Here is a 16,405-nt window from a genome sequence, read left to right as displayed (position 1 = left end):
GGCGAAATTAATCAAGAAAAAATCAAGCATAAATAACCAAGATTGAGGTAAAAGGGAAGCATAGCAACAGCTAAAAAGATAAGACAGTGATACAATTACCAATTTTATGCCAACAAATTTGAAAACAATTGTAAAGAAGACAAAGTTCTAGAAAAATGTAATTACCCAAATTGATTTGGGTATTATAACTCAAATGAAAGCAGTGTCTTTAAAAAATCTTCTCACAAAGAACACAGCAAGGTCTATTGATTTTATATGTGAATTCTACCAAACTTTTGAGAATTACACTATCTCAATATAAACAGACTCTTATGGACAGCAGAAAAGGGAACAATTTCCCAATTCCTTGAGATGAGACTACTGTAATCTTGAAAGCAAAACTAGGCAAAGACATTATGCAAAAGAAAAGTAATACACTAAGGTCACTTATAAACATAGGTATCAAAACCATAAGCCAAATATTAACAGACTAAATCCAATTGCGTATGTTTTTCTTTAACAAGGTGCACCTTGATCAAGTTGGGTTTACCCCAGAAATACAAAACTGGTCTAACTTTAGGCAAACCTTGTATTTCATCAACCAAATTAAAGAATTATGAAATTATTTCAATAGATTGCATTTCTGCAATCCCATCCATGATGTAAAGCTAATGCAAATTAAGAATAGACCAGGACTTCCTTAATCTGATGAGAAGAATCAACAAAATATCTACAGCAAAGATGAATCTTAATGGGGGAAATATTTAAAATAATTCTTTGAAATCAGAAAAGAGAATGCCCACCATCACCACTGTTTTTTCAAACTTGTATCAAAAGTCCTAGTGGGGCACCTGGATGGCTTAGTCAGTTAAACATCTGACTTCAGCTCAGGTCCTGATCCCGCGGTTCGTGAGTTCAAGCCCTACATCCAGCTCTGTGCTGACAGCTCAGATCCTGAAGCCTGCTTCAAATTCTATATCTCCCTCTCTCTCTCTCTCAAAAATAAACATTAAAAAAATTTAAAAAGTCCTAGCAAGTACAGTAAATCAAGAAAAAGAAATTAATGGCATAAATATTAGGAAGAAAAAACCCAAAATCTTATTGAGAAATGATGTGATTATCTACATAGCAAACCCAGAAGAAGCTACAGACAAATTTTTAGAACTAACAGCATTTTTGGGGTGCCTGGTGGCTCAGTTGGTTAAGCCTCCAACTTCGGCTCAGGTCATGATCTCGCGGTTTGTGAGTTCAAGCCCTGCATCAGGCTCTGTGCTGACAGCTGTGCCTGTGTCTTCCCCCTCCCTGCCCCTCCCATGCTCATGCTCTGTCTCTCTCTGTCTCTCAATAATAAATAAGCATTAAAAAAATTTTTTTAAAGAAATAACAGCATTTTTGTCAAGATGGCTGCCTACAAAGTCGATAAAAAAACTGCATTTCTATATAGCAGCACAAAGTATTAGAAAACATAATTTTCAGAATGTATTTCCATTGTTACAAAAATATAAACCTCCCAGTAGTAAATCTAACAAAAATTTGTATGCCTTGTCTGCACAAAGTGATAAAACTTTATTGAAAGGCATTTTAAAAGACCTAAATAAGCAGAGAGATATATAATGTTCATGGATAAGACAACACACATCATAAACATGTCACTTTTCCCCAGTTTGATTTATAGAGTCAATGCTGTGATAATCAAAATAACAAGCTTTTTTTTTTATGACACTTGAAAAGCAGACCTTTATATTTATATGGAAGGGTAAAGGAATAGACATGACACTCAAAAAAATTAGGGTGTGAGAATTGCCTCACCTTTATGAAAAATTATAAAGCAAGACCTAATGCCATATGCTCAAGGATAAACAGAAATAATGACCGGGAGGAACTAAATAGAAAGCCCAGAAGTCGACTCTGACATACATGGGACCGTGGAGGATCAATAGGGAGAGAGGGGGTTTTGCAGGAAGCTGTGCTGGGCAGTGCTGAGCTAATTCCATCCTCACCTCATCACTTAACAAAGGAATCCCATGAGTATCAAGGACAGAACTTTAAAATTTAGAGTAAAATGGGGCACCTGAGGGGCGCCTGAGTGGCTCAGTCGGTTGGGCATCCGACTTCGGCTCAGGTCATGATCTCACGGTTTGTGGGTTCGATCCCCATGTTGGGCTCTGTGCTGACAGCTTGGAGCCTGGAGCCTGCTTTAGATTCTGTCTCCCTCGCTCTCTGCCCCTCCCCCACTTGTGCTCTGTCAAAAATAAATAAACATTAAAAAAAATTTTTTTTTAAGTAGAGTAAATTGTAGGAGGTGATCTTTCTGGCCTTGGAATATAAGATGATTTCTTAAGATATAAAAGCACAAACTAGAAGAGAAAATATGAATAAGTTCAACTATTTTTAAAGTTTACATTTTTGTAAATTGAAGACATTTTTTTTTTTTTATAAAAAATTTTTTTTCAACGTTTATTTATTTTTGGGACAGAGAGAGACAGAGCATGAACGGGGGAGGGGCAGAGAGAGAGGGAGACACAGAATCGGAAACAGGCTCCAGGCTCCGAGCCATCAGCCCAGACCCTGACGCGGGGCTCGAACTCACGGACCGCGAGATCGTGACCTGGCTGAAGTCGGACGCTTAACCGACTGTGCCACCCAGGCGCCCCTGAAGACATTTTTTAAATTAGAAGACAGAGAGAAAAAATGTATAACATATTCAACCTACAAGGACTGATATGCAGAACATATAAATAAATTGATGAGAAAGATAAATAATAAAATGGAAAGATATATAAAAGATATTAACAGACATTTCACTGAAAAAAAGATGTGTACGGCCAATAAACACCAAGAAACAATTTTTAGTCTCACTAATGATCAGTAAATGCAAACTAAGACCACAGTAAGATGCTATTTTACCCCCACTGATGATACCAAGAATTAGAAAGGATATAAAGCAAGAAGCACTCTTAAACATTGCTGATGGGATTATAGATCGTATAACACCTTTAGGGAACACTTTCACATTCTCATGTTATGTTGGACATTTGCATATCTTGTGAACCAACAATCCTACTCCTGGATATCTACTCTACACTGGAGAAATTCTGCACTTTTATTTGCAACAGGAAACGTAAAAACAGGAAGTAACTCAGAGCCCTCATCTACAGAAAATGGATAAATACATTCCAGTATATTCACCTAGTGGACATTTAACCATGCAGCAAAGCTGTTGAATGAGCTACAAGCTATACACAACATGGATGAATTTTAGAAATAGTGTTGAGTAGAAACTTCAAGTCCCAGAAGACTCCTTACAGTATTATACCACTGTTATAATGCACAGGAAGAAGCACGCTAAGTATTAAATATTGTTGAAGCGTGTGTGTGTGTGTGTGTGTGTGAGTGATGGGACAGTGTTTAAAACAGCAATGGAATAACAGACCCAGCATTTAGGATAGTGTGTGCCTCTGAAGAAAAGGCAAGAGGATGGAACAGGGAAGGCACACACAGGTAGATGCAAGTTCATTCTTCACTAGGGTGGTAGCTTCTGGGATATTCGTTATTTTATGCTTTATAGCATAAGTATATATTTTTATATGATTACTATGTATACATGTAATTATATAAATATGTTCTTTTGTATGTGTGAAATATTGGCATTAAAGAAAGATCATTTTAGTTTTAAAAAAAGAATCCTTTCGAGGAGCCAGTCAACAGGATCAAATCACTGAGGGGAGAATAAATCAGGCAGCTTCAGATTTCTCTGCAGCAGTCATCCAAGCCAAGTAGCAATGGAGGAATGCCAACACATTATTCAAGGAAAGAAGGAGCCATGGTTTTGTATCCAACCAGCTGTCCTTGAGGTATGAAGGCTACAAACAGAAAGTTTTGAACACATATGATTATATTAACTTGCTAGGGCTACCGTAACAAAGCACCACAGACTGGGTGCCTTAAACAGTTGAAATGTGTTTTCTCACATTCCTGGAGGCCACAGGTCCAGGATCCAGGTGCTGACAGAGTCGGTTTCCTCTGAGGCCTCCCCCCTTGACTTCAGATGGCTAGCCTCTCACCGCCCCTCCACAGGGTCATCCCCCTGTGCACACGACCCTGATGTATCTCTTCCTCTTCTATAAATCCTTCATAGAAACCCAGTGGTGTTGGATTAAGGCCTCACACTGACGGCCTCATTTTAACTTAATTACCTCCTTAAAGACCTTCTGTCCAAATACAGTTATATTTTGAGGTACGAAAGGTTGAGATTTCAACATGAATTTTGGTGGAGCACGATTCAGCCCATAACAAAAATTGCAAAGAATATTGTTCCCATCAACAGTATTGGGCTGAACCTCAGCCAACCACAAGATGATTGGGGAAGCCACACAAAAGTAATGTCAATGATCAATGAATATATTTAACTGCAGAACCAATTGGAAAACAAAAGTGGGAAATGGAGTGATAGAACAGAATATAAATACTATATGCCCTGACAATGAAGAATGATAAAATTACCAAAAAATTAGACTGGAAGAAAGAAAGAAAGTAGAAAGCAGGGTAAGTTTTCTGATTGCTTCATCTGTATTGGCTGAGAGTCCATCCATCAAAAGGAAAATCCAAAATGAGACCTAAATTAAGTACTGAAATTTTGTGTATGGTAGAGGTAGCATCTTGGTGTGGGAGGAGGGATGAATTATTCATTAAATATTATTGGGACAACTTAGTAGCCATCTGGAAAAAAATAAAATTGGAGCCATATCTTTTCTTTAACACCAAGTTAAATTTCAAATGGATCAAAGATTTAAATGTGAAAAATAAGGGGCACCTGGGTAGCTCAGTCGGTTAAGCATCTGACTTTGGCTCAGGCCATGATCTCAGGGTTTGTGAGTATAAGCCCTGGGTCAGGCTCTTTGCTGACGGCTCAGAGCCTGGAGCCTGCTTCAGATTCTGTCTCCCTCTCTCTGCCCCTCCCCTGCTCGCTCGCTCTCTCTCTGTCTCTGTCTCAAAAATAAATAAACATTAAAAAAAATTTTAATGTGAAAAATAAAACTATAAAAGTTCTGGGGAAAAAAACATGGTAAAATTTATTGATAATCTGAGGCCTTCTCAGCAACAACTGAAAATCCAGAGACCATCCAAATTAATAAGCTGAGCTACGCAGAAATCAAAATCTATATCACAAAAAGCACCATAGGTCCAAAAGTGGACTTCAGAAAACTGAGAGAATGTATCTGTAATTCATATCATAGGCAGGGAACTAATCCCTCTAATAAATAAAGAGCTTTTTCAAATAGAGAAGATAAAGACCTCTTAACAAAATATAAGAGCAGCTACTTCACAGAAAGGAAATACAAAGGGCTGTCAAACATGAAAGGATGGTCAGTTCCATTCATAAGAAGGGAAATGCAGATTTAAACCCCATTCTTTACCTCTCAAAGAGTCCAAGAGTTTAATAACAGACTGTGGTGAGGCTATAACAAAACAGGGACACATGTATTTCTGGTGAGGAATTGTTACAGTCCTATGGAGGGCAGTGTGATGGTATCTATCAAAATGACATGTGTATTCCCTTGTCCACATCTGGAAATGTATCCTACAAATTCACGGGCACAAATGCAAAACTATACCTAAGGTTATTTTTTCAGTGATGTTTGTAATAGTAAAAAATTGGGGGAGAGAGGAGTAGTCATTCATAAGGATCTAGTTAAATAAATAATGGAACATCCATACAAGGAATAATAATGCAGCTGATAATAAAAGAACGAGGAGGCTTTCCATACACTGATGTGGCGAGAACTCCAAGGTGTATTGTTTAGTGAAGAAAACAAAGTGCAAGTGAATGTTACCTTTTATATAAGTAATACGTGACCTCATATGAAAAGATGGGAGTATCAGCCTGTATTCATATTTGCTTATATAAAGCGTAAAGAAACCCTGGAAAGTTACATAGGAAACTAAAAATACGGTTTACTTGTATACAATAGAGACAAGAATGGGAAGGAGACTTTTCACTGTATAACTTTGCATACCTTCTGGTCTTTGAAACATGTAAATGAGTTACCTGTTCAAAAACTTAAGTAAATTTAATTCCAAAAGATCATGGGCATGAAACATAGTTCTGCTATTTAATAGTTGAGCGGATTGGGACAAGACAATCTCTTTGAGTCATAGTTTTCTTATCTATAAAAGGCTGTAATATCAGTATCAAGCCCGTAGGATTGCTGTTAGGGTTACTGAGGATGCACATGTGTGGCTGCCTCCAGCACCTTGTAAGTACTCAGTGGTCATGAATGCATGTTACTGTTCTGAGTCTTGGTGGTAAATTCGTATGTTTAAGAGACACCAGCTTCAACTGACCATTCTTTTGTAGAACCAGACATCCTGGGTCCTTTCCAGCATGGCAGCCCTCTACTGGAGAGTAAAAGGCCAAGGAAAGAAGGCAATTGACTGCCTCCGCCAGGCCCTCCACTATGCTCCACACCAGATGAAGGTGAGTGGGACTCAGAAGGTGTGAATTTCTGTCTCTTGGTGCTTTCCATTGTTTATTCTGAGGTTTCAACTAGCCGTCCTCATTCTTAGCCAGTAAGAAAGTGGCAAAATAGCATAGGCTGGAAGAACCTATGACCCCACTTATGCTACCACAAGCCTGGACGTTATATCCACCACCATGCCTTCCTGCCTCAGCAAATGGGAACTTGGGGGAAGGTCTTCAGGATCACTGGAAGGTGTTTCTTTCTATTCAGAGCCACCTGGCATAAAACATACTGGCCTAGGCAGCCTGTCACCCTGCAAGTCGTTCTGGGTTTAGCTCATCCCCAGAGGCCTGGAAGCCTGTTACACTTGTTTTGCTTAGACTGCTGACTTAAGCTTGCTTCCAGACACAGAAACTGAACCAGTTTCCATCTCTTCTTATATATCGGCCAGTTCCTGGTCTTCATCTGACTTCACCTTTTCCACAAAAACGAAAACTTCAAAAAGCCCTGCTAACTCAGTGTAACATCAGTCTTTTCAAAAATGCCAGTTGTAGTTATGACTGAGAATGTTCAGCTTTTTAATTTTTTTTCAACGTTTTTTATTTATTTTTGGGACAGAGAGAGACAGAGCATGAACGGGGGAGGGGCAGAGAGAGAGGGAGACACAGAATCGGAAACAGGCTCCAGGCTCCGAGCCATCAGCCCAGAGCCTGACGCGGGGCTCGAACTCACGGACCGCGAGATCGTGACCTGGCTGAAGTCGGACGCTTAACCGACTGCGCCACCCAGGCGCCCCGCGAATGTTCAGCTTTTTAACAGCACATTTGTGTCCACATGTGCTGAGTTCTGCATTAATCTCCACATCTCCTACTTCCTGATGACATGGCTCATGTCTTCATGAGTGGTGGAAGGAGCTCACCTTTCCTTTTAGGCACTGTTGAGTTCCAAATGCAGCTGGGCCCCTTGCTAGCTTTGTGACCTTGGGCAGGTTATGAGACCTCTGTGGCCTCACGTAATGCCCTGCACTCTGCGAGTGTCCAGTAAGGACAGAGGGGTTCTCCTTTCCTGTGTCTTCTGTATCTCCTATAGAACTCCAGACTGTGTGATTCAGGTGGTAATTGCTTGGGTAACACATTTAAAGGACATAAATATTTGTGATGATAAAAATGTCGCTACTTGTTCAGCCTGTCATCCTGTGCTCTGTACTGCTAGACAGCAGCAAGGGCCAACACTCTAGGTCAGGGGTCAGAGAATGTTTTCTGTAAAGGACCACATGCTAAGAAATTTAGGCTGTGTAGGTCAGACGGCCTCTGTTCTTGCCACTCGGTTCTGCCATGGTAGCGTAAAACAGCCACAGAAATACGTAAAAGAATGGGAATGGTTACATTACAGTAAAACCTTACAAAAACAGGCAGCCAGCTAGATTTGGCCTGTAGGCCAAAGTTCACCAGCCCCTGCTTCAAGCAGATGATGCTGTGGACCTTGCAGAAGGCACTTTGACTCTGTGACAGCATGACTCAGAGTGTGTGGTCTATGGTCAGGTGTCAGTCCATGAGCCGTTTATTACCAATCTGCAACAAGATGGGAGCCTATACCGGAACGTAAACCACCAACTTCACTAAGCAGATTGTTTACTCAGATGACATTTCTGCTTCGTGTTTTGAGGCTAGACTTTCCTAATGAAAGAAGTAATGCATTGGTTTATATTCTCTCGCAATCGCCTCATCTATCACAGGCCAGTAGCAAATAGAAGACCAGCAGGTTCAGTTGCATTACTCAGTCATTGACCAGGAAAAACCTACTGCATTATTTATGAACAACTAAGAATGAAAGCTCAAAAACCAGTATCTTTCCCTTCTCGCCATTCTCCTTCTGTTCCCAGGATGTGCCCCTGATTAGCCTGGCTAATATCTTGCACAATGCCAAGCTCTGGAACGACGCTGTCATAGTAGCCACCATGGCAGTAGAGATCGCGCCGCACTTTGCTGTGAACCACTTCACGCTGGGCAACGTCTACGTGGCAATGGTGAGATTGGTAGTGGGGGCAGAGCACACCAACTCTGCCCCTCTCTCCCGGGCACACCTTTGATTGCAAAACTTTCTTGACTATCAGTGTCCTCCAGTTTCCTGTACATTTTGTGTCTGAAATGCTAGGTCCACCAAAGGTATATTTTATGGCTAAAGGGTTTGTGCATTAAAAAGACAGTACATAGGGGCACCTGGGTGGCTCAGTCGGTTGAGCATACGACTTCAGCTCAGGTCATGATCTCACGGTCCGTGGGTTCGAGCCCCGCGTCGGGCTCTGTGCTGACAGCTCAGAGCCTGGAGCCTACTTCGGATTCTGTCTCCCTCTCTCTCTGCCCCTCCCCTGCTCATGCTCTGTCTCTCTCTGTCTCAAAAATAAATAAAAACATTTGAAAAATTAAAAAAAAAAATACAGTACAAAAGGGGCTCCCAGGTGGCTCAGTCAGCTAAGCCTTTGACTCTTTGATTTCGGCTCAGGTCATGGATCTCATGGTTCATGAGTTCAAGCCCCTCATCAGGCTCTATACTGACAGCATGGAACTTGCTTGGGATTCTAGGTCTCCCTCTCTGTCTGCCCCTCCCCTGTTCTCTCTCTCTCTCTCTCTCTCAAAATAAATAGATAAGCATTTTTAAAAATAAGATAAAAATATAGTACATGAAACTCACCTAAGTATTTGCACTGTGTAGCTCCTCCGCATGAATTTAACACTAACAATAGTGTCAGAGTTACCTACAGTTTTCTGGAGCCAGAAAAACTTACCTAATGCTCACATGGACATAAACACTCATATTCTCTTGCCTTCAGGTTGGGCTAGGTACCTGTCATTGCACTCATGATGCCCTGTGCATGTTTTTCTTGCCACATTTTCACCTTGTTTTATAATCTTTTTTAAGTGTCCATCTCTCCCCCTAGACGAGGAGCTCCTTGGAGAAGAGACTCCTCTTCATCTTTCCGTTCCTAGCACTTCACAATGTTTGGCACATACCAGGTCTCTTCAAATGTTTAATGAATGCTGGAGTGCCACTGGTTACATGGGATCCCATTTACAGAGAAAATACCAAAGCCATCATCCGGAACCCTTGTTCTGGTCAGAAACAAGGACCAATTTCAGAACTTAAAATCCCAGGGGTCCTCTAGAAGCTGTCATAGCTGAATTTAACATTAGGATCATGCCTTGCACTTGCATCTAAAGCTGGGTGTCTCACATGGGGCAACACCCAAGGTATTCTCAGTAAAGGCTAATAGAATAAGCAGCTTAAAGCTCTAAGTTTTATGTGTCATCCTTGACTTGAAAGGCGGCAAGTATAATTTGGCCAGGTAGGTATTGCTGAATGTGCAGATTTCCCTCTCTGCTTCTTAAAAATCAAAGTATCTATTTTTGTCCCCAGTAAATGTGAAATTTGCTACTATAAATGAGAAATTCTGCCTCTCACTTGCCTAGGAGGCGTCATTCAACCAGTTGGTTTGGGCTCTTCTTTGAGAGTGTTGGTCTACGTAAAAGATTAATGCCTTCAAAATGGCCATGATCATTTCCAAACAACGTTTGTATTTTTAAACACTAGAGAGGACAAAAAAGCTGTTTGAAAATCTACAATACCTGACTTTGAGATACCTGACTTTACTTCCATCTCTCTAGCTGTAGTAAAAAAACTTCAGGCAGATGCATAAGGAGCATTTGCCAGGCATAGTTCTAGAAGTTTCTGTGAGGATTAAATGGAGGGATTTTGTAAAGCACCCAGCACAGGGCCCGGCACAGGGCAGGTACTCAGGAATGATGGCTCTCACTGTTACCTCCAGGATGCCTCCCAGTGTTGGGTTAGACTTTTGTAAAGGTGATCTCCCCTTCCATTTTGGCTCTTGGGCTCTGCCTTCATTTTCTTTGTGATATTGTACCTTGGGGGTGGAGGTAGTTGTTTCCTTCCAGACCTCGGAGTTTTCCTCAGAGATGTAGACCTATTGAGAAAATACAGCAGGATTGCGACTGGCACAGAGGCGCTTCTCGAGAAGAAACCAGTGATGACACATATTTAGCTGGGTATCCCTCTCACGTCTGTCCCTTTGCCTCTCACAGGAAGAGTTTGAAAAAGCACTGGTGTGGTATGAATCGACACTGAAGCTGCAGCCTGAGTTTGTTCCGGCCAAGAACCGAATCCAGACTATCCAGTGTCACTTAATGCTGAAGAAGGGACGGCGCTCTCCCTAATGCATCCCTCCTCTCTCTCTTTCTCTCTTTCTCTCCCTTCATGCTCTTAAAAAAAAAAAAAATAAGAAAAGAAACCAATCATTGTCAGTATCTACTTTTAATGACGTGTGTGAGAATAACTGAGTAAGACTTAAAACAGGACTTTTACATATGTGGGAATTGGTTTTGTTTTGTTTTTAAGTTCCTTCTTTCCCCCAGCCAACCTCCGCAACACAGATTTCTCAAAAGGAAAATGCAGCCGAAAGATACCGTGTAAATACTGAGCCAAGACGTTTCTGGAGCTGCGCTCTGTCTCCAAAACCTCGATGCCTTTAGGGCTTTCTTCAGTGGTCCAGCCAGCCTCCTCCTCTCTCTCGGGCGGAGGATGAAACCGCGTTGCACATTCTCTGCTTCCTGTCGTAGCCTCTGTTGTCAGTGGAAATGCAAAAGCCCATCTGGTGCCAGTGAGAAGCAACGTTGTGCGCTCTCCCCATTAGATCCATGCTGTCCTCGGTCGCGTCCGTTCCATGCTGCTATGTTACAAACTCTCAGAGGTAGTTTGCAGGGGAGGAAGGGGAAATGATTTTTAAAACAAAATATTTACAACAACAGAAACTCTTAGGATCACCTGACCTTTGTGATGTTATTTATGTTGGGGAGGGAGGGGGACTGAGAAGGGGAAATCAGCCGTGTACACCATCTATATCATTTGTACTTTACTTACAAATCACAAGGAAACCAATAAGTTGAAATCCTATATAACAGGTTTATATATATAGAATATGTATATTTGAAGCCCTCTACAGACCGAGTCTATGTTTTACTAATTCTTTGTTCACTGTGTTACCCGCCTTGGAATAAGGTGTGAGTGTGTGCTCCCTCTCTCTGAGGCCTTCAGACTTAGCTCCTCAGGAGAGAGCGACGCACCAAGGTTGAGTATTTCCGTACAGTGCTCTTCCCTCTGGTCCCAGGAGAGTCAGAAACTCCAGACATTTTGGAATCTTCAAGGGCACATACTGAGAACAAAAATAAAAGTTGTTTATGAGCAAAATAGGTCTGTAGCGTGTTTTTTCTTCAAAACCAGACTAACGTGGACAGCTCTGAAGCCAATGATAACTCTGGATCTGATCCTCTCAAGTCCTGGGTCATCTTTATCTTTCTTTCCACAACAGCAAGGTGAGGAGAGAGATAATCCATCGCTAGATTGTATGGCTGATGAACTTATCAGCGTGATACATTTGACCGGCAAAGATGCACAATCAGCAAGTGTTCAGAGTTGGGTATATAATTGACCTTCCCGGGAAAGGAAGAATAATCTAAGTCACAAAGTCACATCCCCTCAGGGTGAGCACTGATCCTGAAGTTCATCCATGTAAGCGTCATGGAGAACTTTGGTGAGGGTCATGTCGTGGGCGGGCACACACTACGCAGCCAGTGAACGTTAGCTCTTCTTGTTGGCAGAGGTCTTCAGGCCTGCCACCAAATCTTTTCCCAGTTCTAGAAATAAATGATTTTTCCTTCACGTTAAAAGAGTTTTGTTCCATTTCTGGACCCTGATCCAAAAGCTTGGTGGCTGCTTGGGGAGCCTGGGGTCTCAGTCGGTTAAGTGTACGACTCTTGGTTTTGGCTCAGGTCATGATCTCACAGTTCATGAGTTCGAGCCCCATGTCAGGCTCTGTGCTGACAGCATGGAGCCCGTTTAGGATTCTCTCCTCTCTCTGCCCCTCCCCCACTCACTCGTTCTCTGAAATAAACAAACTTTAAAAAAAAAAAAAAAAAACTGCTTCCAACAGTGATTCCTAGCTGGAAGGTGAGGAGCTTGAGAGTATTTAATAGAAATGCCACCCGGAGAAATTTTGATCTTTCTGTTTTTCACTCCGGTGGGTTTCTTCGATTCTGTCTTCCAATCCACTAACTCGTCAGCTGTGTCTAGTCTACTGTTTACCCATTGAGATTTTTATTGCAATAATGATATTTTTTACTCTTAGGATTTCTGGGTGGCTCTTTTTATCATATCTGCTTGCTCATGTTTCATGATCTCTCCTTGTTTGGTGGATGCTAGTCTTTGTTTTAACGACTTGAACATTTTCAGTATTCAAATCGCACAATGATTTCTTGTTCATCAGGAATGAATTCTATTTGTTGGGCATGTGGACTGGTGACCCCATAATGCTTGAATTCCCTGGTCCTCAGTGTTTACATCTCTGCTCCCCTCTGTGTTCTTTCCCATCCTTAGTGATCTCATCCAGTTACATGGTTTCGGATTCTGTCTCCGTGCTTATGACTTCCACATTCATACCTCAGGCATGGATAGATGCCTATTAGCCCTAAACTCATTTGTCCAACTGTCTACTCCATATTTTCACGTGGTCCAAAACTGAATTCCTTATCCTTCCCAAGGAGTCTTGTCTAACTTTGGTCTTCCCATCTGAGTTTCCTGCTTCCAATTAATCAAGTCAAAACAAACAAACAAAAATCCTAGAGTAATCCTGACACCTGTTAAAACAGAAGTCAGATTGTGTCATTTCTGTCCTTAAAACTAGTGACTTGAAAGGACATATAAAGCCTTACCAAACACACACACACACACACACACACACACACACACACACACACACACACTGGCTCACTTCTTGGGCTTTATTATTCTCCCTCTTCCTTTTTTTTTAAATATGAAATTTATCGTCAAATTGGTTTCCATACAACATCCCAACACGTGCCCGCCTCAATACCCACCACCCATACTCCACTCCCTCCCACCCCCCATCAACCCTCAGTTTGTTCTCAGTTTTTAAGAGTCTCTCATGTTTTGCCTCCCTCCCTCTCTAACCTTTTTTTTTTTCCTTCCCCTCCCCATGGTCTTCTGTTAAGTTTCTCAGGATCCACATAAAAGTGAAAACATATGGTATCTTTCTCTGTATGACTTATTTCACTTATTTCACTCTCCAGTTCCATCCACGTTGCTACAAAAGGCCGTATTTCATTCTTTCTCATTGCCATGTAGTATACCATTGTGTACATAAACCACATTTCTTTATTTTTTTTTTTATTTTTTTTTCAACGTTTATTTATTTTTGGGACAGAGAGAGAGCATGAACGGGGGAGAGGCAGAGAGAGAGGGAGACACAGAATCAGAAACAGGCTCCAGGCTCTGAGCCATCAGCCCAGAGCCCGACACGGGGCTCGAACTCACGGACCGCGAGATCGTGACCTGGCTGAAGTCGGACGCTTAACCGACTGCGCCACCCAGGCGCCCCCTACCACATTTCTTTATCCATTCATCAGTTGATGGACATTTAGGCTCTTCCCATAATTTGGCTATTGTTGAAAGTGCTCCTATAAACATTGGGGTACACGTGCCCCTATGCATCAGTACTCCTGTATCCCTTGGGTAAATTCCTAGCAGTACTATTGCTGGGTCATAGGGTAGATCTATTTTTAATTTTTTGAGGAACCTCCACACTGTTTTCCAGAGTGGCTGCACCAGTTTGCATTACCACCAACAGTGCAAGAGGGTTCCCATTTCTCCACATCCTCACCAGCATCTATAGTCTCCTGATTTGTTCATTTTAGCCACTCTGACTGGCGTGAGGTGGTATCTCAGTGTGGTTTTGATTTGTATTTCCCTGATGAGGAGCGACGTTGAGCATCTTTTCATGTGCCTGTTGGCCATCTGAATGTCTTCTTTGGAGAAGTGTCTATTCATGTTTTCTGCCCATTACTTCACTGGATTATTTTTGGGGGTGGGGGTGTGGAGTTTGGTGAGTTCTTTATAGATTTTGGATACTAGCCCTTCAAAAACAGACACATAGACCAATGGAATAGAATAGAAATCCCAGAATTAGACCCAGAAAAGTATGGCCAACTAATCTTTGACAAAGCAGGAAAGCATATCCAATGGAAACAAGTCTCTTTAACAAATGGTGCTGGGAGAACTGGACAGCAACATGCAGAAGGATGAAACTAGACCACTTTCTTACACCATTCACACACACACAAAAAAACCTCAAAATGGTTTTGGTTTTACTCAGGTAAAGGACCTGAGTGTGAGACAGGAAACCATCAAAACCCTAGAGGAGAAAGCAGGAAAAAACCTCTCTGACCTCAGCCACTGCAATTTCTTACTTGACACATCCCCAAAGGCAAGGGAATTAAAAGCAAAAATGAACTATTGGGACCTCATGAAGATAAAAAGCTTCTGCACTGCAAAGGGAACAATCAACAACACTAAAAGGCAACCAACGGAATGGGAAAAGATATTTGCAAATGACATATCGGACAAAGGGCTAGTATCTTCCTCCTTTTCAGCCAAACTAGCCTACTGACTGTGTTTTGAAACTTCCCACCTGCTCCTGCCTCAGGACGTCTGCATTTGCTGTTGGCTTTATCTGAAATGCTCCTCCCCAAAACCCACTTGGCTTACCTCCTCACCACCTCTGTGGGGCTTCCCTGATCATGAGATTTTACATTATGGCACCCGCCATCACAGTGTCCTAACCCCCTTGCCTGTTTACTTCTCTCCATAACGAATCATCATTGAGTCTACCAGCATATTTATTGTCACTCCCAACCTAAAAGGAAGCTCTAACTGCGAGGTTTTTATCTGTTTTGTACCCTGATGTGCCTCTAGCCCCTGGTACACAGTAGGTATCCAGAGAAAACTGTTGAGTGAATTAATTCATTAGTGGAGCTGGATGCCTCCCTATGAAGGAAGTTTTTGAGGTGGTCTCTCCTGGGATCTCTACAAGGTCAAACATGTTTGTATGTTACTTTCTGTGGGGTTTCTGCACTGTATGGAGAGTGAATTAGGGCCCCACCTTCCCAAAGGCAGGAGACTGAGGGTCCCAATATTTTACCTACTGGACAAAAATGTCTCATCCCTGGCTCCTGGCCTTATGCAGACCCATTTACATCTCTCAGTTGTCCATGAGTCCTGATTCCTGTCCCTGTGTGGAGCCTATGACCACAGTTCCTCAGCCCATAGTGATTCTCAGGCCTTGTGGATTGTTGCAGTGAGTTCCCACACCATTGCTGGCACGTGGTGATTTCTCTTTCTTGACTTTACATTAGCTCAGTATTTAAAATTGTGTGTTGAAGTTGAGAGTAGGGGATTCCAGAGTGTGTGCCCCATGTGCTTTCATGACTGGAAGTTTGGAAAGGCCAGTTCTATACCACATATGACCTTTCCCCCAAGAAATCTGGAACTTCCCCTGGGGATACTGATAAACATGAATTATATTCTTCATAAGGGCTCAAATGGAAAAAGACATTCAGACCCACTAGCTTCAGAGCATACTCTTTGTCTAGAATTTACCTTCTCCAGAGTTACGCCATGGCCTTCAACCCCAAAATCTCTGCAGGGGTCTATTACAGAAAGCCCAGCTACTCTGAAAATGTCCAGCTCCTTTGGGGAAGTACTCCTTACCATGTGAAAACAAGCTCAGGCCCTTTTGGAAATAAGGCCTGGCCAGACCCTTACCACGTTAGCTTCATTAAAATGGTGGATGGGAGCCTGGGGCTTCTCCATTAAGGCATCTCCAAGAGTTTTGAGAATGTGTCCAGAGTCATTCTCAGCAGCCATTTTCTCTATAGTCAGGTAAGGCTAGTGAGGACTAGGGGCCCCAGGGAAAAAGGACCAGGCCAACTTCTGCCCATTACTCTCCAAATCCTGCAGGTGGCAGCTGGACACCAGGCTGAGCTTCTGAGGACCAAACTTGGTAACTAAGGGGCAGACTACATGGCATTCCAAGTGCAGAG

At 42.1% G+C, this 16,405-nt stretch overlaps 1 protein-coding gene across 2 annotated transcripts in view; it reads left to right on the top strand.

Annotated features, from left to right (window-relative positions):
* TTC17 (tetratricopeptide repeat domain 17) overlaps nt 1-11,699 on the top strand; it is a 126,922-nt gene extending 115,223 nt beyond the window's left edge. For both annotated transcript variants that reach the window (XM_086677642.1, XM_086677641.1), the window contains 3 exons: nt 6,338-6,457; nt 8,323-8,466; nt 10,538-11,699. In XM_086677642.1, coding sequence (XP_086533768.1) covers nt 6,338-6,457; nt 8,323-8,466; nt 10,538-10,669 — 396 coding nt within the window. In that variant the 3' untranslated portion in view covers nt 10,670-11,699. The remainder of the gene's footprint in view (nt 1-6,337; nt 6,458-8,322; nt 8,467-10,537) is intronic.
* Nucleotides 11,700-16,405: the final 4,706 nt, after the last annotated feature.

Source organism: Puma concolor, chromosome D1, assembly GCF_028749965.1.
Source record: "Puma concolor isolate L17-30 chromosome D1, mPumCon1.1.hap2, whole genome shotgun sequence".
Classification (NCBI taxonomy): Eukaryota; Metazoa; Chordata; class Mammalia; order Carnivora; family Felidae; genus Puma; species Puma concolor.
This window is presented reverse-complemented; position numbering and strand designations above follow the sequence as displayed.